This window comes from Podarcis vaucheri, assembly GCF_965113315.1.
Source record: "Podarcis vaucheri genome assembly, chromosome: 14".
In the NCBI taxonomy this organism is placed as follows: Eukaryota; Metazoa; Chordata; class Lepidosauria; order Squamata; family Lacertidae; genus Podarcis; species Podarcis vaucheri.
Window position 1 is genome coordinate 6,891,151 of NC_138752.1, and position 22,161 is coordinate 6,913,311.

The 22,161-nt window shown below is 42.3% G+C and overlaps 1 protein-coding gene across 15 annotated transcripts in view; it reads right to left on the bottom strand.

Annotated features, from left to right (window-relative positions):
* The window catches only part of TCF12 (transcription factor 12), a 143,758-nt gene extending 123,338 nt beyond the window's left edge, over window positions 1-20,420 (bottom strand). For 2 of the 15 annotated variants that reach the window (XM_082198467.1, XM_082198464.1), the window contains exons 1-3: window positions 18,423-18,891; window positions 17,432-17,528; window positions 16,520-16,592 (exon numbers count right to left, since the gene is read on the bottom strand). In XM_082198467.1, coding sequence (XP_082054593.1) covers window positions 16,520-16,592; window positions 17,432-17,512 — 154 coding nt within the window. In that variant the 5' untranslated portion in view covers window positions 17,513-17,528; window positions 18,423-18,891. Of the gene's footprint in view, window positions 1-16,519; window positions 16,593-17,392; window positions 17,529-17,976; window positions 18,001-18,422; window positions 18,895-18,958 lie in introns of those variants that run through there. The other 13 variants (XM_082198462.1, XM_082198450.1, XM_082198452.1 and 10 more) reach the window with 11 other exon arrangements.
* Between the last annotated feature and the right edge of the window lie 1,741 nt (window positions 20,421-22,161).

Sequence of the window (22,161 nt, forward strand, 5' to 3'; positions counted from 1 at the left end):
GAAATTAGAAACCTTCACTTCCATTTTTGATTAACCACAGTTAGTTAATCTTAACTTTGGCTTGTTTCAACAAACATTAGCTATAATTTATTATTATTACTATTTATTAAATTTGTATACCACCCTACATCCGTGGATCTCAGGGCTGCTCACAAGATAAAAACAAAATAATAATAAAAACAAAACCAAAGCAAACAAATAGCCCCCCTTCCATCAACACATTTAAAAGGATATAGGATGTTAATGAGCCTGGTTGAAGAACAATGTTTTCACCTGATGCCTAACAGGATTGCAGTTGTATGCTCAAACTATCTTGTCCTGGTGAGCAACCTGGCTGTACCAGCTGAAGTTTCTGAACTGTCTCCAGAGGCAGCCCTACGTATAACACATTGCAGTAATCTAACCTAGAGGTTACCAGAGTACAGACAACAGTAGTTAGGCTATTTCTGTCCAGATAGGGGCACAAGCTGGGCCACCAGCCAAAGCCAATGGAAGGCATTTCATGCCACTGAGGCCACCTTAGCCTCAAAAGACAGCAAAGGATCCAGAAGAACCAATCCAAGCACCTTGTCCACATCCTCAAACCTTACTAATGGAAACTAATCCAACACAACAGGATAGGGCAGTGCTGTGGACACCGCTTGAGAGTCATCTGTAGTGGAGTTTGCCTTAAAAACCAGCTATTGAATTTATTTTTACTTTCAAACTCATGTAAAATCTCCATAAAGGTTGGTTTTAAAAAATGTGAATGGGGGTTTGTACTCAACTAAAACCAATTATAGGAAGCTAACACTGTAAAATGCACAATATAAATATTTCTAAATCTAGAGAACCATACTTTATATCTCTGGTAGTTTAACAGATCTAGCAAACAGTGGCACTGTAAAGACATTTTATACCCATAGAACTTATCATTCTTTAAAAAGGACTCCTGCTTCTGCTCAGAACCCGGAAGCTTAACTATTATAATGCTGAATTATTACTTCTGTGGTGTATTTTCTGTGTCATGTGAGCACCTTCCAACTGGCTTCCTATGCATTTTAGTATAAAAATCATGCATGCCACACAAGGTAACATTAACAGTGACTAGGCAGCTGTGCAAGGACTGTGTTCATCAAAATACATTTACTTACTACCATGGCTTTGTCCTGAAACTCACCAGAAAGTTAACACAATTCAAAGCTACTCCAGTGCCATACATAACTAACACAAGTGTGAGGTTGAAGTAACACTGACACCAAGACAGATGTGCTGAAATGTGGTGCATGCCAAATCCTTTCTAGTGTTAAAAGGACTAGAAGCCATTCATCCCCATCTGATGTAGTCAAATTTCAAATATATTGCATTCTATTTCCCACATACGTTCATCCTAAAGCTGTAAATACTATTACTGTAGATTGCATTTATAGAAAAGGCACCAGCAAAGCAATATGCCATATTTTTCCGTCTATAAGACGCCCCCATGTATAAGACACCCCCTATTTTGGGGGACTCTGATTTCAGAAAATGGAGGGAGATCTATCCATGTATAAGACGCCCCCAAATTTTGGATATAATTTTTTAGGGGGGAAACCTAGTCTTATACACTGAAAAATACGGTAATTACAGTATGTGTCTAACTGTAACCATGACAAAACATTTAACACAATTTTGAGGAGAGGGTATTTTGAATTATGAAATAAAGTTACACTGTTTCCTGCTTGGCAGGGGGTTGGACTCGATGGCCCTTGTGGTCTCTTCCAACTCTATGATTCTATGATTCTATGATTCTAGGGTAATCGCTGAGGCCTTTGCAAAAGACATGAGGAGAAAGTGACAGTCAGGATAATATTGCCAACAGCTTTATGAACTGACTTTATTTACTGGTGACTCTCAAGGTCAAGTTAGAGTAAGGGGATTTGTTTTCCAAAACAAGTGAAGAAAATAATATCAAGAACAATTATGCAATAACTGTGGATTAAGCAAGTTGGAAGCAATATGAAAAATAACAGTACTACAAAAGCCCCAAATACAAATGTAGAGCACTAATATAATGAAAAGGAAATGTTATTCTTTAAAATAGCAGAATTTAATTCACATTAGGAAAGCTGAGATGGTGGCTCACCAGACACATATTTTTTGTATTTCCCACCAAGGTTTTTAACATATCACATACATACAGGTGTAAAAAGAAGAAAAATTAGAATGCAAATTTATTAAAGAAAAAAGAAAAAGAGGGGGGAAATGCAACCTATAACTGAAGGTGGATCCTTTCATTTCTACAGACCTAGAGGCAGCGCCACCTACCAAAAATAGGTATTGAATATGCCCTCTCTATAATTATCCATGCTAGGGTATTCATAGGAAAAGAAACTCACCACAGATTCTAAAACGCTGTTTATCTGACAAGACTGAAACTAGTCATCTAATTTATTGGTTTATCAATGACAATTCTACTTGAGACAGTAGAGCTGGGACAGGTAGTGAGGGCAGAAGTTAACCGTACAAGTTATGGAGCATATGTAAGAAACCATGCAACTATTGAGCCAAACAGAACAAAATATAATAATTTTCACATACGAGTTATAGCATTTAAGAATCTCACCATCAGGGGAAACCAGTTGAGATCTGGGAGGCAGCTTTTTTAAAAAGCAGACACATGTGTTACTGTACACAGGATCACAGACAGTAGATCAGTGACAATAACTGATTTTATCACTAATCAAAAGAACAGCATTGCAACTAAGTAAAAGTCATTATGAAAGCTGGCTTTTGATATTCTCACCTATGAACAATCCTCACATACTTGCTCAGTTTTGAGATACCATGGCTTTTGTGAATTCACAGAAGCATTTACAGAACGGAAACCCTGCTATCCTATAACATTTACTTTATAAAAGGCAAAAAAACCCCACCCATCTCCATAACAGCAATACAGCTTCAGAATTTGTGTAAAATGAAGCTGACTATACAAACTATAGAAAATATACCTATAGAAAATAGCTGGTCAATTAACAGATTTGAAAGTAACCAATAAGTTTTTATTCTCTTAAAATGTTTGAGGGGTTTTTTCATATTGTTAAAGAAAGTATTATAAATTAAATGAGAGATGCACACTAAGAAGCAGATGTGGTTAATCCCAAGAAGCAGTTGGACAGTTGCCCAACTTCACTTCCAGTACGATTCAACCACTTTTAAGTTACCATAAAGGCATCTTCCAAATCATTAATCTCTCCCTCTCTCTATTAAAAGGTCAACTGTGTGCAATGCCTTTCATTTTTTCCACCTACTTTTTGGTCAGTCTTGGCTCACAGTGTCATTAAATGAGACTTCTTCTGCCTCTAAACTTCATCCCCCAATAACAAGCTAAGGAGAACTCATTGGGCTGGATCCAGGCTAAGTTAGCAGATTTCAATGGGATTCAATTACAACTGACTTAATCTGGATCCAATCCACTGAGTCAATCCCTTTATTTTTTTAGGACTAGTTCCACCACCACTCCTCTTTTATGTAGAATAAAAAACGAGCAATACGTTCTTATTAGCCAAATCCCATTTTTGCAAGCAGAATACATTTGTCAAAAACAAAGCAAACAACACCTTGATCACAGAATCGTTAGACAACTTGTTACCATATCCATGATTATTAGATCATGGCCACAGGCAAGACACTGGTACATGTCTCCAACTGTCAAAGTGAATTTAATCCATTAACTTCAGAAGATAACAATGGACAAGGCTGTTTTCCAGAGGAAATTGATTTGGGAATATTTTTCCCACCTGACAAGCAGTTTGTTGTGCCTACTTGGCTGCAAAGGTTTTAAACACCACGACTTTATAAAAGAACATATGCATATAATAATGATCAAGCATATAAATTCATTTGATTACATTTAACTGTAACAAGGTTTAGAAGTATTAATGTCTAAATTTCATGTTTTCAGTTTAATATAAGGTTAATTGTAACTTGAAGAAAGACTCCTCAATTGTTGTATTAACATGAATCTTCTGCGTTATGGTAATATTAGCTGGCTGGAAAAGGTGCCTGAAAAAAATATTCTATGCCCTAGAATAAAACACCTATGCAAAATGGTTGCCGCCTGTATATTATTCTCAAACTCCAACCCTTTTATTGTAGAACAAGAACAGTAACAATTAAATACAAACAAAACATAAGGTAAATAAGCCAGTTTTGACCAGTTTTATAAAGATTGTATAAAGGTTCACAGTGTTGAACAGATATCAGCAAGCTTCACTGGGAGAGACTCCCATAAAGTAGGAGCTGGAAGAGACAGTTCCAGTTTATAGCCCAAACAGCTCCTGTCCAAGATCACATCCGTTGAGGGCCCTCTAGCATCTCAACTGACAGGATGACTTGGGTTGGCAACAGTGTTAAATCAATACCTTTTAGGGCTCTAAAAGGTAAAATCCAGCTTCTATGGCAGGATCTGCTGGAACTTAGGGATATCACTGGATATGATAAACCTGAACTCATAAACATCTCAAAAGTGTGTCTTTACAAGATATAATTTAAGAGGGACATCTACAGCACTGGTGAGGAACTTCCATGCCACTGGTTGGTAGTACTGAGTATGGCACACAGGTAGGGCACTGTTGCTTCCGAACACTAAGCATTGCTGCCTGTCACTGGAAGGGAGTCACAGGAAGCTCACTACACTGCAGGAATGGTGACAGACGTGTTGGATTGGCAGCATGTCACAACACACTGAACTCCCCACAGCTCTCCCTCTGATGAACTGAAGACACTCAGTGTTCAGAAGGGAGATGAGCAATGCCACCCTACCTGTACCACCTCACCAACCACAACTGCCACAATCCTATTTAGGCCCATCAGGCATTGGAGGTTGGGCTTCCAGGTTGCTTGGGGTGAAATTCCGCCACATTTCCCAGGTATGGTATCACATTCATGTTCAGTGAATGGCTGCAAAGGAAGGAAAACTAGGAGCACAATCCTAAGATTCTTACTTTGCAGGCAAAATTCAGCACTTTTTAAATTTGGAGCCTTTTCTTGTCACTGCATATGCCGCCAGAAAGAGTGTCATATTCAAACATCTCTGATCTCAGAGGCTCCAAAGAAAGAATCTTAAATTTTAGCAGTCAATTTTATCACTTGAAATTGGCAGCTGTCAATTTCAATTTATCATCACAGCTCCATTAGTAGGAGCTGCAAAATAACTTTCAAGGTGAGGTCATTAATCAACAATTTTTACTGCATTTGCATATGACATATGGCTCTATACAAGGAAGATTTCTGGAGGTCTTGTACCAGTGTAGTGAGAGACATTCCCACATCAATTTAAAAGATGGCCCGGGGGCGGGGAGCGTTGGTGGGAACTTTCAAGTGTGCTTTGTTCTAGCCTTCCTTTCCTGACAAAATGAGCCAACATTCTTGTGAAGCAACACTCATAATGCCATTGCAATAGTGGTATCCTGCAACAAGCACATTTGAAACTAACTTTTAATTTCCCCAGGCCCCTTCCTTAATGCAGAGCAGCACTTTATGTTTATACATCACCCACTTGTCTCATTAGACATTCTAGATGTTTTACAATACTGCAAAAATAGATTTAAAAGAATAAAAACAACAATAGTGATAAAATTAAATCCAAGTTAAATGCAAAAACTGTTGGTTGGCAAGGAAAATAAAAAGGTACATAAAAGGAGAATTCCTTGGATGCCAATACCCAGGTTTGGGACAAGTACTCTTTGTCGAGAGAACCTGAGCAGAGATTTAAAATCAAATCTTCAAAAAATGGAAAAAGGAAGACCCAGGAACTACTGACATGTGAGATTGACATCAATACCATGGAAGGTCCTAGAACAGATAATCCAACTGTCAGTCTGTGAGCATTTAGGAAAGGAAGCTGTGATTACCAAGACCCAGCATGGGTTTCTCAAAAATAAGTCATGTCAAACCAATCTGATCTCTTTTGATGGAATTACAAACTTGGTGGAACAGGGAAATGCTGTAGACATAGTGTATCTTGATTTCAGTAAGGCTTTTGACAAATTCCCCCATGATATTCTCATGAGGAAACTGGTAAAATGTGGGTTGAGTAAGGTGACTGTTAGGTGGATCTGTAGCTGGTTGACTGACCAAACCCAATAAGTACTCATTAATGGTTCCTCATAATCCTGGGAAATAGTGACAAGTGGGGTGCTGCAGGGTTCTGTCCTGGGCCCATTGTTGTTCAACATCTTTATAAATGACTTGGATGAAGGAATTGAGGGGATGTTCATCCAATTTGCAGATGACAGCAAACTGGGAGGGGTAGCTAGTGCTGCAGAAGACTGTCAGAATTCAAAATGACCTGAACAGATTGGATATTGACAAGATGGAACATATGCAGAGAAAGGCAACCAAGATGGATCAAAGGCTCTGGAAACTAAGCCTTACGAGGAACGCTTGAAGGAGCTGGGTCTTTCCAGGCTAAACTTACTATCATTTCTCCTCTCAAGTCTCCACTTTTCCAGGCTCAAGAGGAGACTGAGAGGAGAAATGATAGTCATCTTCAAATATCTTAAGGACTGTCACATGAAAGAGGGAGCATGCTTGTTTTCTCCTGCTCTGGAGGAGATGACTCTATCCAATGGTTTCAAATTACAAGAAAGGAAAAACTTTCTGACAGTAACAGCTGTTCAACAGTGGAACAGACTCCTACAAGAGGTGTTGGTCTCTCCTTCCTTGAACGTTTTGAAACAGAGTTTGGATGGCCATCTGCCATGGATGCTTTAGCTAAGAGTCCTGCATCACAGGGGGTTGGACTAGATGACCCTTGGGTCCCTTCCAACTCTACAATTCTATGAAAATATGCAGCAAAGGTAATCATGGAAATATAGGCCATTAGACCTTTCAAAATGCCCTTGTGAGTTCTTTCCAAAATTACCCTCTTCCTCTAGCATAGAAAAAGACCACATGTAAGTTAAAAATGATTTACTTACAAACTCTTTGCAGGTCAGGTTCATGTGCTTTTCCATACATCAGTAAGAAAAGAGAGGCGGTTACAGTGGTGAAAGTTTCTGAATTATTGGTATAGAACTCAATAATAGCTTGTAAAAGCCATGCGGTCTGAACTTGGAGCAATCAGTTTATACCACATCACCTTGAGCTTTTCAAGTAGACTGAAGGAGAACAAAGGACTTGATTACTTTCCTCTCAAAGTGAGGGGGAGTGACCTAGCTAAGCCTGGCAAGACAGCTTACTCTGTGGCATTAACCCATTCATGTATTAATCAAACTTCAAGCACATTGGTTATATAAGGCTGGTTATTACGCAAAAAAACAGCAAAGATATTAAAATTACTCAAATCCTTTAAAAAACCAATGCGCTTACAAATCCAGATAAGCTTGATAGTATGATCAAAAGGGACCCTTGGACCTAGCAGATAATGAAATTTTTCTGTTTTATTTAGAAAATGTTAAGACTTTTCTTTCTTCAGCACAGCTCCCATACCATCCCCACAACATGTAAAACCCTAACAAGTTCTACAAATTGGATACATTTAGAAGCATGGTTAGCTCATACATAGCGCCACATTATAAAATGTAACAAAAGCTTGTTTTGTTTCTTTTCCTTAGTATTCAGTTAACATCTTCACCAAAAGTATGTCCTTTATGCTTTTGAATGTTGTATTTGTAACCACAGCTTTGTTTTCTAAATGTAGAGATACAAAACATTCATTCAAGTCATAAAATCATCAATTATCTCATCCTTGCTGCAAGAAAAGAAATTGACCATTACGGTTAGCCAAAAATCATTGTGTCACTCACAAAATGCTAAGATAAACTAAACTTTCAAAAAAATATGTTCAAAGTTAGAAACTGATGCATGCTTACACCACACTAGAGAGTGAAGCAATTACTAATACAGTCATACCTCGGGTTGAAGTTGCTTCAGGTTGAGCGCTTTCAGGTTGCGCTCTGCAGCAACCCGAAAGTAACGGAACGCGTTACTTCCGGGTTTCGCCGCTCGCGCATGCGCAGATGGTCAAAATGACATCACGCGCATGCACGGAAGCGGCGAATCGCAACCCGCACATGCACAGACCTGAGGTACCACTGTAGTGGCTGAGTCATAAGCAGCATTCATCACCAAGAAAAGACAAGGGTTAGAGGCAGACAGACTCTTTTTTTATCTTTTGACATGGTAACAAGTTGGCTTATCTACAACTCTCTTTAAATTTTCCCATGGAAATATTCAGCACAACCCAAGATCTCTCTAAAACAGGTATGTCTAATCCAGTGTTTCCCAACCGGTGTTCCGCGGCACACTAGTGTGCCGTGAGACACCGGCTGGTGTGCCGTGGGAGGTAGGCGGGCGAGTCGGGTGGCGAGAGGCGGCGGCGGCGAGGATCCGCGTCGAGCCGGGGGCGGCTCCGCGGTGGTGGTGCCGAGCGGTGGGGCAGCGTGCGCAAAAGGGAGGAGCGCGAGACAGCGGAGGAGGAAGAGGCCGGCATGTCCGGGCAGCAGCAGCAACAGCAGCAGCAGCAACTCCCGGCGACGGCTTCTCCTCCGCCCGCTATCGCCGCCACCACCACAACAGCCGCCGCCGCCTCAGCTGCCGCCGTCCCTCAGTCCCTCGCTCTGCTGCCTCCTCCCACCCCGGCAAGGGGAAGGGAAAAAACGTTCACTTTTGTGCGTCCCTCCCGGCGTGACGCTGCGCGCTGACGTCACGGGACGGGGCTTTAATGGTGGTGTGCCGCGAGATTTTTTTCCGGTAAACAGGTGTGCCGTTGCCCAAAAACGTTTGGGAAACACTGGTCTAATCAATGGCACTCCAGATGTTGCTGGACTACAGCTCTCAGCATCGCTGACCATTGGCCATAATGGCTGGGACGGATGGCAATTAGGAGTCCAACAATATCTGGAGGGCTGCAGTTTAGCTACCACTGCTTTAAATGCTTTCTAAAAAGACAACTCCTGAATTCTCCAGAAAAATAATGACGACCCACCTAAAGGTCTCCCAGAGACCTCATGACATTAGACACAATCTCAGGTTCAAGTACTTCCTTCAAGTGTCAGATGCAACTCAAAACCCAAGTTTCAAAAGCCCAAATAAACAAAGAATTTGTCCTACTATAATTATTATACCCATTCTCTTCCTCCAATGAATATAGAACAGATTATTTATGGTTCCAAGGCAATCCCCATTGCAAATTTTCAAACTTTAACATTTATAATTATATTAAACTAAAAAAAGCCATAAGTACAATATTCAAATATGAAACAAGTATTATGTAGATACAATGCAAACCAACAATCACATTTTTAACCCAGAGTAAAAACTGGTTTAAAAAATTTGCAAGTCCCATCATAATAGAAGTTTGTTGATGGCTTCAGAAGCCAGCCCACCCTTGGCAATCTTCCAGGGAACAGAAAATTTATGTGAGCCTGTTGTCAATCTGAAGATTACAGTAGCACACAGAGAATATTGTGCTTTCTTCAGCTTGTAAAAGCCAAGTCCATGTTTTGCTTGTCAGATACTACTCACAGGCAGTAACTAGGAATTGAAGAATGATGCACCAATATAATTTGCTCCCAGCAACTAATTATTGTAGGCTAGAATTTCCACCTACTTTTAGAATGCAATGTCTCATAACATTTTAACACAACAAGCAAACACATCACTCAGATTTATTTAAAACACTTATATCCTGCCTTTCTTCAGAGGAGCTTGAGATAAAAACCACTTACTGACATTTAAACACGGAGAGCTAAAAATTCACTCACAATATGAATAAAGTCACAGAAGGTAGCAGGGATGGATAAAAGAAAAACTGAACAGTAAAGTTGTGCCTAGCTGTTTCAGGTGACTATTCATAGGAAGCATGTATATATCTATATTTATATTATTAAGTATACCCCACTTACTAACTGAAGTTCTTGAGATGACTTACCATGTATTTAAAACATAATGAAATAAACATTGACACAATAGAAACTACAGCAGACAAAGGTGTGTTTTTATTAAATCTCCTTGTTCTGTATGTTACAACAAATGCCATTCTGCAATCTCCTGGCCTAGAACTGATGGCTGAAGTCAGTTCCACACAGACCACCACTTCCCACTGGGTGATTGCTGCCGATGTTTCTATCTGCCTCAGCCCTAGTGGCTGATGCACGAGGTGCTGAGGGGACAAAAATGTTACATGCTTCTCTCCCAGTTCCCAGATGATCCAACTGCCACTTTGCTGCAGAATCTCTGGGGCACAGCAAGTCACCTAGGAAATAATCTCAGCCCAGACATGGCTGCCTAAGTATATTAGATTGCATACAATGTGGTAAACCCTGAAATCGGGGTGGGGAGAAACAGGACTTTTTTCCTAGGCCTTCCCACCCACCCGATTTTCTAGTTGAAAAAGATGACATTTTGGTGGGGGAATATATATTTGGCATTTTAAAAAAATAAATGAGATACTTTTTAAAGCAATGTTTTCCTTACTCAAACTGAATGGTATGAGTACTTTTTTACTCTACAACCTTAGAGCATGGCAGTTTGTGTTTACTACAGACACATGCAACATTCAAGTCCAATATGCATCTCTATACCTAGAAGTGCTGCCATCTTTATACTACCATCCCTTTGCTGTTTGCAAATTGATCTTTGCCTTCTTTTGATTTAAGTTTGAATATTCTAAAAGCTGCTCTACTGACCTGGCTCTTCCCTTGTGGTCAACCTTTTCACCTCTCCTCTCAAACTACTATTACATAGGTACAGATAAAGGCAAAGGACCCTTGGATGGTTAAGTCCAATCAAAGACAACTATGGGGTGCAGCGCTCATCTTGCTTTCCGGCTGAGGGAGCCGGTGTTTGTCCACAAACAGCTTTCCAGGTCATGTGGCCGGCATGATTAAACTGCTTCTGGTGCAACAGGACACCGTGACGAGTGCCGGAGCACATGGAAATGCTGTTTACCTCCCCGCTGCAGTGGTAAATTTTTATTTACTTGCAGTCATGTGCTTTTGAACTGCTAGGTTGGCAGAAGCTAGGACAGAGCAACAGGAGCTCACCACTGCATGGATTCGAACTGCTGACTTTCTAATCTGAAAGCCCAAGAGGCTCAGTAGTTTAGACCACAACGCCACCCACATCCTTTTACTACATAAACATCCTGCTACAAAACTAACAAGAAGCCTATACATGTCTACTCAGAAGTAAACCCCACTGAATTCAATGGAGTTTACTGCCAGCTATGTGGGTACAGGATTGCAGCCCAAGACACTATACTTTTGAGGCTACAATCCTATGTACACTCACCACTAAACAGAGCAGGTTTTCCTTTTGAGTAAACATGCAAAGGATTGCTCTGCAAATGTCATAAATATGCTAGTATAACTGAATATTTTAGGTAAGTTATATATATTGTTAGTGAAGGTTAGCTAACAAAGTAATGTATACATTTCTGGCTTTCAACCCCCAGAAAAAATATTTTTCTCAGTGATTCCAAAATTCCCAGAAATATTATATCTATGTCTTTAGCTCTTCAGGTATGATTTAAGTCAGCAACTTAAGCGTTCTTAACATCTTCACATATTTCTTAAACTCTAATACTACTGCATTGCCATTTTGAAATATTTCTAAACATCCCAACAGAAACAATTTCTAAGTAGAGCTTTGAATACAATACTTAAACCACTAAGTGCACTATCTATCTATCTATTTTCTAAACAAGTATCTCAATTACTTTTGGCTACTAGAAAATGTTTCCAGATATTTAGAATCAAATTGAAAAATAGATATTTAGGGGGGGGGGAAAGTGGGGTAAATAAAAACATTAAATCAGATATGCATTCATTCTGAGCAGAACAACCCCCCCCAAAAAAAAAAAATCCGCATTACTGACATCAACTGATACTGCAGAAAGCAATGATACCCTGGTCTTTATCAAATACAGCTGCCAAACAGTGTATAAAGTGCCACTCCATCAAGCCAACTGCAACAGTCAAGCCTCAATGCTATGACGTCATGAACAGCTGTCACTAGCCCCACCCCCAAGAAAGAACGTTACAGCCTTCTTCCCAGATTTCATTCATTAAAGTGTGTTTCTATACACTGCCAATGCCTGCGTGAGTGTGCGCACACAAACATATATGTAATATATATCCTTATAGCCTGCATTTCCTCAGAGAAGCTCAAGAGGGCTAACAAGACATAAAACAATTTATCAGTGATTAAACATCAGGAAGCAAAACACAAGCAACAATATTTTTATAGGAACCATGCATATGGCATCTGCCATAAAGTAAGAAACTTGCCATCTGAGACGCAACTGCGTGCCATGAGCATACTGATGGCATTTTGTTCCACATCTCTGTAAGAAACCCTTCCCCTTGAAGAAAACCCACACCTACAAAAACCCAGGAAGCCAACATCCAACTGCTGATTCCCTGCAAAGGGAATGTGCTACTAATATTCACGAAATCCCAGTAAGTGTATCATTATCACATCTTGGTAACAGTAACAAGCCCCGAAGTACAACTGGGAATGAATCATCTATAGATTGAGGCAGTGTCTATGCCAAGGAGGAAATTCTCATACACAGGGTCCAAATACAGTGCTCTGGCCCCAGGGCCATACCCCTCATTAGCCCTGCATCCTCTTCAAAATCTTTGTCCTGGCTGGACTGTGCCTTTGACCTGTGGTAATGCCTACAGGTGTTTAGAGGCTTTTGACATTTGCATGGCTGCAATGCAGCCTACTTAAGAGTTGTACCCACTTCTCCACCCACTTTTGCCTCTGACCCCTTAAGAGGGACTAGTGGCCGCTAAAAGCTGCCACAAGAGAACAGCAGCCCCTGGGGACTGAAGAATTATTATTATTATTATTATTATTATTATTAGTACCCCGCCCATCTGGCTGGGTTTCCCCAGCCACTCTGGGCGGCTTCCAACAAAGATGAAAAATACACTAAAATGTCACATATTAAAAACTTCCCTGAACAGGGCTGCCTTCAGATGTCTTCTGAATGTCAGGTAGTTGTTTATCGCTTTGACATCTGATGGGAGGGCGTTCCACAGGGCGGGCGCCACTACTGAGAAGGCCCTCTGCCTGGTTCCCTGTAACTTGGCCTCTTGCAGTGAGGGAACCGCCAGAAGGCCCTCGGAGCTGGACCTCAGTGTCCGGGCAGAACGATGGGGATGGAGATGCTCCTTCAGATATACTGGACCGAGGTCGTTTAGGGCTTTAAAGGTCAGCACCAACACTTTGAATTGTGCTCGGAAACGTACTGGGAGCCAATGAGGTCTTTCAAGACCGGTGTTATATGGTCTTGGCGGCCGCTCCCACTCCTGCTGCACACAGACTGAAAGCAAGGTAGGGACTAAGTACTTCCAAAACAAACTGGAATTGATCCCACTAACCAGGTAAGAGTGTCTGAGTATTCAAGCTAAGAAGCCCAGTCGTCAAATACAAGCTACTGTCTGTGAAGCAAATGGCAAGCTTCACACAAGCAGACAGTAGACCTTTAGACCTTAGTACAAATCAACCAGACTGGTGAAGACACATGGAAAGACAGAATGGCATTTTATAGAAACAACAGAAGAGAGGCGAGGCATTCCAGAATATATTTGGATCCTGAGCCATAATGAGTTTTATGGGTTAAAACCAGCACTTTGAATTGAGCTTGGAAATGTACAGCCAGCCAGCATAGTCATAACATAATTAGTATTATGTGATCTGTGCTATGGTTGCCTCACCTCAAAAAAAGGTTATTTTAGAGCTGGATTTTTTTCAGAAAAAGGCAACCAAAATAATAAAGGGGCTGGAACAACTCCATGACGAAAAGTTACAACACCTGGGGCTTTTTAGTTTTGTGGTGGGGGGAGGATTAAGGGGGCATGATAGAGTTTATGTATGATGTCGTGAAAGCAGATTGGAAGTTTTTCTCCCTCTCTCATAATACTAGAAGCTAGAACCATCCAATGAAGTTGAACGTTGGAGGATTCAGGGGAGACAAAAAAGTATTTCTTCACACAGCATAGAGTTATACTATGAAATCTGCTCCCACAAGAGGTAGCCATGCCCTCCAATTTGGGTGGCTTTGAAAGTGGATTGAACAAATTCATTAATATGAATGTCAATGTCTACTAGCTATGGTAGTTATGTTCTGCCTCCACTGTCCGAGGCAATAGACCTCTGAATCTCACTTGGGTCTTGCTTGCAGGCTTCCCATAAGCATCTGGTTGGCCACTGTGAGAACAGGATGCTGGACATGATATGCTTTTGGCCTGATCTATCAGAGCTCTTCTTAGTAGCAGCACTGTTTCACCATCAGCAAGACACAAATGATGAAAGTTTTCTGTAGATAACTGAACCTTAATGTCTCTAGCAAATTTTACAGCCACAATCTTCCATGTTGACTTTTTTAAGTAGTCACTGAGGGGACTTATTCTGATATAAATGTGCACAGGATTCCTAACTTACTTCATGTGACTGCAAATTATTTGCAACAAGTTAAAAAATTAATGTCTCTCACATGCACATAAAATTCAACTACTGGAAGATTTTGTCAAGTCTCAGTTTTAGATTATAGGTTTTTGAAAGAGACAATTCCGTTCAGGTTCATGTAACAGGTTTTAACAAATTGAGCACAAAGCACAAAACCACTACTGAGATCCAGAAGATTTACATTAATATTTAACATGAAGGATGCAGACGTGAGGGTTACTTGTGAACATGAAATCTACACATTTTGAAATTATAGACAAACCTCTCAAAATATATGTTTAAGGTTATATCATAAATATGGCATATATTTCAATACAATAAGCCTCTCACATATTTATGCTGAAAAACAGATTGTCATTCTCTGCTTCCATAACTCTGCTTCAGAAAACTGTGTATACTATGCTACAATTGCAGCTGCTTGCAGCTGATATTTTCTAGGAAATTAGAAAGCCTTGGGAAGCTTTCTGTTTGCAGCCATATTCATTTCCCAAAGAAAAATGGCATATACCTGCAACTCCACATCAAGCTGTACAGGAAAATTAAAACACAGTTATGTTTCTTTATCTGTATTCTCCAACAGCAGTCCAATAACCATTGTTACAAGTTTGAAAGTTATGTTTGGTTTATCTATGATTAACAATATCACTGATGTAGATACAATGCTATTAATAGTTATTTCTTAAATGAAGTAGGGGAAGAAATGCCCTCATGACAAAGAAAACTGCAAGCACACAAGGCACTCCAAATCACTTCACTATGATTAGACACCAGGAAGCATTATGTCTACACTGGGTCTACTATGAAATATACCAAAACCTTTTTAAAATGATCCAACAGCAATCTAAATATTATTTTTCATTCAACAATACTTGTTGAGAGTTTAATTCAGACTTTGCCGCAACAATATTAAAAGACTCAAAACTAGTAGACAGACCTGCTTGTTTTTTAGCCATTCAGAAGTTAATCTCCTTGGGTAATTCAAGTTTAGATAGAATACCAAAGATTTGTGAGGAAGGACAAGACTCAGATTCCCAGTTAGATTATGGAAATACTTACTAGATTACCCCTGACAATTAGAAGTCAACACAAATAAAAATACAACAATGCTTCCAAAACTAATAATGTAGCATTTGATAATATGTCTTATTTTCCTTATCTATAAAAGACAACAAGTACAACAGATCAACACAATTCTCCGAAAATGCTTTCCAATAATGCAATCTCATATCATTCTACACTGGTCAAACTAAAATAGTCATCTATTTCAAATCTGCAGCTCAATTATGCCTACTGTGAATTTAAAGTAGGATATGAAAGTATACGTAACATATGCAGGAGAGAAGAATGCCAGAAAACATGTTTTAGGCACAAGGTTGTAGGAGCACTGGAACACAGAATAACAGCTCTGCACTGCTGCCATTGCAATTTACAGCATTTTAAAAGAAAAGCATTATCTTCAATACAGCTCAATTTCAAATTTTATTTCCTCAGCAAATACTTCATCTCCCAATTTAAATGGTTTATGCACACATAAATACACATCTGTTCAATCTGGTCAATATACATTATACATTTGCCTCTCTTTTCCTACTTAATTTGACCAGGTGAACTCTAGAAACGAAACACTGTTTTCCCTATTTAGCTGTACTTTATTCTAGTCTTGCTTTATGCCTTAATTTTGTATACATTACACAAAAGGCTTTCAACGTCAATATTCTGAATTTATGTTAGTGTTACTTAAATCACTAAAAGTTTTTTAAAATTCAAAAGAAATAATATAATCCCAAATTACTGACAAAAAAACTGAATATCCACATTTTCACGAATACCTGTCTTCTTGCAAACCCAATATTCTCAATTGAATTAACCTTTAAACTCATTCCACAGCATCAACAAACTAGAGATTCCAGCAGAAAACTAACTCATTTTTAAAGTTTATACTGCATTTGTTTTAACTCCTTGAAAACTATATATTTCATCCACAAAAGTTTGTCATATACAAATTAAGATTTTATATATAACATAATACAACAGCATTGCTCTTGAACTTTTATGTTTTTCAGATGCCTCTTACCTGATCCACTGAACTGGCTGCTTCCTAGTGTTGTTGGTCTAGTTTTCCCACTATTAAGAGGTGGAGAAAACATCTGCAAAACAAGTGGATGCATTTCAGTCAGCATGGAATGAAAACTAATTCAGTTATGTATATTTCGAATGTAAAAAAAGCTGGGAATACATTCATAGAAAAATTAATAGCATTAACTGTGCTTAAAAATGTTTCATAACACAGAGAATTAGTGGTACAATTTTTAAGGTCAGTAACATATCCAGTTTATTACTCAATATAATAGGTCTATTGGTCAAAATACTACAAGTGCAGGATAACCTAGCAAAGCCAAGTAAGTATTCTGTATTTTACTTTCACAAAATACACTTGATTTAAAAAAATAATAATGTAAGACATTGTGGGACATCATGACTTGCTTCCAATCTAATATTACATTGCAAAACAGGAGTAAAGATACTAGGGCTGCAATCCTACACAGACTTACCTGAGAGTAAGTCCAATTCAACTCAATGAGGTTTACTTCTGAGCAAACATGCACAGAATTGAACCCAGACTACAACCCTAATTATGGATACATGAAGGCAGGTCCCACTCTTCTGAGCAAATAGGATTAGGATTAAGCTGATTGGGGTCCCCCTCCCCATTACCTACACTGCATTTTTACAGAAAAAACAAACACCCTTTGAGCTATCTGTAGAAAACAAACGAGAAGAGCTACCCAATGGCTATCTATGGGTCAGCTGGATTTTAACCAGTTAAGATGACTGACCCAGAGCCTTCAATACGGGAGTTTAGTTATTACATCCAAGTTTCCCCTTTGGCTGAGCCAGAAGCAACCGAGCCCTGCACGCAGCTGCCCCACTTCTCGGTCCGCTTTACCGTGGAGAAGCCATAAGAAGACTTCGAAGAATATCCTACCGCGCTGAAGTCCAGCAGGTCGCTCAGTTCCTTGTCTGTCCCTATAGCGGCCATCCGCTGCTGCTGAGGATTCATCTTCATCCACTTACGAAGAGTCCTAAGCGGCAACAAAAGGGAAAGGAAGAGGCGCGTTAACCAAAACAAGGAGGGCGGCATCCTCAGCCTTGAGCAGCCCCTCGCAAAGCCAAAGATCGTTCTTCTTTCCCCCGCATCTCAAAGGCACCCAAAAGCAGCAGCAGCAGCAGAGCCAACTCCGTGGAAGTTTCTTTCCTCCCTCCCTCCTCCATCCCAGAGATGTTCGCATCCATAGAATTTAATCCTCGCCTTGGGGAAGAAAGGCGCGCCGCTGAGCTGGAAGCCCGGGCTCGGGAAGCGGGCAAGAGGGGATGCCTAACAGGAGCAGCCCAGAAGGGGAAGAACGAAGCGGAGGCAAAGTCCTCCAAGCAGGCCGAGCGGGGAAGTGAGCGGCTGGGCCGATGGAAAGGCGGGCAGGCGCTCGACTCCCTCCCCTCGACCAGGCTGCGAACAATAAGTCTCTCGCCCACCTCTCCGCCAGCCACTTCCGCGCCAGCGAAGCGCCGCCACGAACCCGGAGTTTAAGGGGAGAGAACTGGAGGCGGCGGCGCGTGTGGAGGAACAGGGGCCGCTAGTTGGGGGCGCGGAGGGGCCGCTCTTCCTGGAACAGCCCCGCCGGCCTCCGCGGAAGAGCCAGAGGAGCAGCCCTGCCGCCCCCGCGCCGAGAGGGGGTCTCCTGCCCGCCCATCCCGCGGCCCCGGCCGCCTCCCAAAAAAGGGCGCCGGAGCCTCTCAGCACCGGGCGCGATACTGCCCAGGCGCGCGCCCCGGGCCGTGCGCGTCCCCGCTTCTCCTCCCTCCGAGCGGGGAGGGAGCCCCCTCCGGCCGCCACCGGCTTCCCTTCCCCTCGGTCCCCACCCCTGCCCGCTTCTCCCGCTCCCTCCCTCCCTCCCTCCGCGACGCCTGCCTGCCTTTACCCGGTTCCCGGCCCCGCTGCCCGGGTCCAAGTGGCTCTTCTCCTTCTAAGGCGGCGGCAGCGTCACCACCGCCCCGGAGTCAGTCAGGAGAGAAGCAGCAGCAGCGGAGGAAGACGGAGCGGAGGGGCGAGAATGCCGCGCGCTCTCCTCTCCCTCAGCGCGTCCTTCCTTTTCTTTCTTCCTCCTGCCCTCTTCGCGCTCGGCCGCTCCGTCGACTGCCGCCCGCGGCCTCCCTTTCCTTCCCCCGCCCGCGCCTGCCGGTCTGCCTTTCTTGCTCCCCCGCCCCGTCTCGACGGAACTTGCGGGGCCTCCCCTCAGGCAGACATTTTTGGGCTTCGGGGCCTCAGCACCGCCACGTTCAAGGTTCCTGCTCTGTATCCCTCCGCGCTTGGCGGCGGCGGCAACAGCAACCTCAGCAGCAGCGCCGCGAAGAGCGCGGCGGCGATTAACCCTTCTCTGCCTGACGAGTGCTGCTGCTGCCGCCGCCGCCTTAATGAGGCCAGCGGCCCTCACTTAAGTCTCTGTGAGGTAAAGACCTGGAGCAGGGAGAAAGCGGGCGCTGCTTCTCCGGCGGTCGGCCTCGTCTCCTTGCCAGGTCCCGGCCGCCTCTTCTAGCCTCAGCGAGCGAAGAAGCGGGCGCCGAGGAGCCAGGAAGCCCAGGTGGGCGGGCGGCCCCGGCGCTACTTCCTCCCGCAGGCGCGCTTCAGGGACCTGGGCTCCAGCCGGCTTCCTTGGGAGTAAGCGCCGCTCTGAGCGCAGCGGGACTTGCCCCCGCGTAAGGGCACCCAAGAGGGGCGCGGGGTTTTAACTCCGGCTCAGGCACACCGGCTGCCTCAGTTAGTCTTGAGTCTCGGCGGGAAGGGGAGGCTTCGCTTCTTTCCAGAGGGCCAGCCGAGGAAAAGCAACCCCGAGCCTTCTGGCACCCTCAGAATAGCCAGGTCCTGGAGGCTCCACCAGATGCTGTGTTGCTTCGACTTCTCCTGTTGGCTTTGTAACAAAAACATGCAACTTATCCTTAAGATCAGCCTCCATACCTGAAAAAGTGGCATCAATTTTCAAAAAGGAATCGTTTGGCCCTCTGGGTGTTGCAGAACTACAACTCCCATTAGCCCCAGCAACCATGCGAAGGAAAGATTGGAGTTTTTGTTCAGCCACATCTGGATGGCCAAAAGATCCCCAGTTACAGGCTGGAAAGCAATATTAAATACAGAATTATTGCGCCACTACAGCTGCTTCTTCACTAACCCTTTAGATGCCTTTGGGAATGTCAATAAGCATGTTGATAGCTTAATATGTGTGCTTAGACTTACAAAAAGCTTTTGACAAAGTACAAAAAGGGATTGCAAGGAACTCCAAAAGGATTTCTCCTAACTGGCGGGACGGGAAGTAAAATGACAAATGCAACTCAATGCAAACAAGTGTAAAGGGCTGGACCTGGGGCAAAGAATCCTAGTTTCACATATACGCTCATAGGATCTGAACTGGTGGTGCCCCCCCCCCCCCAGGAATAAAACACTGGGGTTGTAATAGATGCTCCGATACAGATGTTGATCCATTGTACAGCAGCTGAAAAAAGGCAGACTCCACATTAAGAATCATTAGGAAAGGAACTGAAAATAAAAGTATGTACAGTTTTAGTGACTTCACCTCAGAATGGATATTGTGTGAGCTGGAAAGGGTTCAGAAAAGGGCAACCAAAATTATCAGGAGGACAAAGTTGCAACATATGGGGCTTTTTAGTTTAGAAAAAAGGTGAGTAAGAGGAGACATAAGAGGTGTATAGAATTATACATGGTAGGAAGATTTAGGACAGAGACAAGTACTTCTTCACACAGTGCATACTTAAACTATAGAATTAGTTCCCACAAGAGGTAGTGATCCCATTGGATGGCTTTAAAAGAGGATTAGACAAATTCATGGAGGATAAGGCTATCAGTGTCTATTAGCCACAATGGCTATGTTCTGTCTCCATTGTCCAAGGCAAAATGTATTTGAATGACAGTTATCTAAGAATCACTGGGGTGTGTGTGCTGTACTCAGCATGCATGTGCATGTGTTTGGCCATGGTTCTTATAAAGGTAAAGGTACCCCTGCCCGTACGGGCCAGTCGTGTCCGACTCTAGGGTTGCGTGCTCATCTCGCTCTAAAGGCCGTGAACCGGCGCCGTCCGAAGACACTTCTGGGTCACGTGGCCAGTGTGACGAAACTGCAGCTGGCGAGCCAGCACCAGCGCAGCACACGGAAACGCCGTTTACCTTCCTGCTATAAAGCGGTACCTATTTATCTACTTGCACTTAGGGGTGCTTTCAAACTGCTAGGTGGGCAGGAGCTGGGACCAAACGACGGGAGCTCACCCCGCCGCGGGGATTCAAACCGCCGACCATACAATCAGCAAGTCCTAGGCACTGAGGTTTTACCCACAGCGCCACCCGCGTCCCAGCTCCTCCACACAGCGTCCCCACAGCGCCACCCGGTTCTTATAGTCTGCACAAATCTCTCCAAGGCATAGCAGCCCTGAGGTGTGTGTGATGGCTGTGTGTGTGATGGCAACTCTTTGTGCTGGCTTTCACTCAAACAGGAATCACCAAGGATGAGTTACTTTAAATTAGTTTTTTTTTTAAAAAAAAAGGTACAACGAGATAGTTATTAGGATATTTGCATCTTACCCTTCCAAACTTCTTTTAACATAGCAGGGCTTTAAAATGCACAAGCATACAACATTAAAACAAATGTGATGGCAGAACAACAAAGATGGTGAGGGGGACTTGGAGACTAAGTCACAGTGAGGGAAGGTTGAAGGTGTTGGGTGTGTTGAGCCTGGAAAAGAGGCTTCAAATACCGGTAGTTCAAAGGCTCTCACATAAATGATGGAGCAAATAGGTTTTCCATTGATCCAGTTGGTAGGAACCAAATGAATGACTTAAAATGCAGGAAAAAGGAGATAAACAAAACAGGAAGAATGGTGTGATTGTAAGAGTTGTTCAACAGTGAACAGCCTACCTTGAAGAAAGGTAGAGCTTTATTTGCAGAGAGGGGATGGTCAGCTATCAAGGATGCAATAGCAACAGATTTAATGCATTGACAGCAGTGGGGGTTAGATCACTAGGTGGTTTTAGAAGTATTAATTCTGTTAGTAACTTTATTTCATCTTAGTCATTCAAGTCTTTGTTTTTGGTCCACCAAAATAACTGAAGGTTGTTTATGTACAGTGCAGCTAGCATATTGTGTTTGCATGTGGCTATATTCAGACCCTTAGCTCTGACCCTGAGGTTGTTGTGAACATAAAATGAGACAACCTCCTACATATATTGCTCTGAGCTTGAAAGAAGTATGGGATAAAAATGTGATAAACAGAAATTAATATAAAGAGTATTTGCACAAACTCAAGAGCTTGCATGTTACGGGAGGTGATTTACATGTGCCACAGGAGGTAGTGTGGGGCATGACACAAAGAAAGGAAAAAAACACACATCAATGTCATCTTACATCTACTTGCTCTGGTACAGACACATCAATTTTACCAACATAGGCATGTCAGCATTTTTAGGATTGGTGCACAAAAAGGTTTAAGTAACGATGACAACATTATTTGCTTCAGATACAGGCAGTACATTATTTTTAATAGTCTGCTCTAAGCCTTTGTGCAACGTGGGGGTGGAAGGAAATCAAATGTGTCACTACCTTTTGAGTCAAGTGTGTGCCAGTGATGGATGAGGCAACGGTACCAATCAATAAGTCA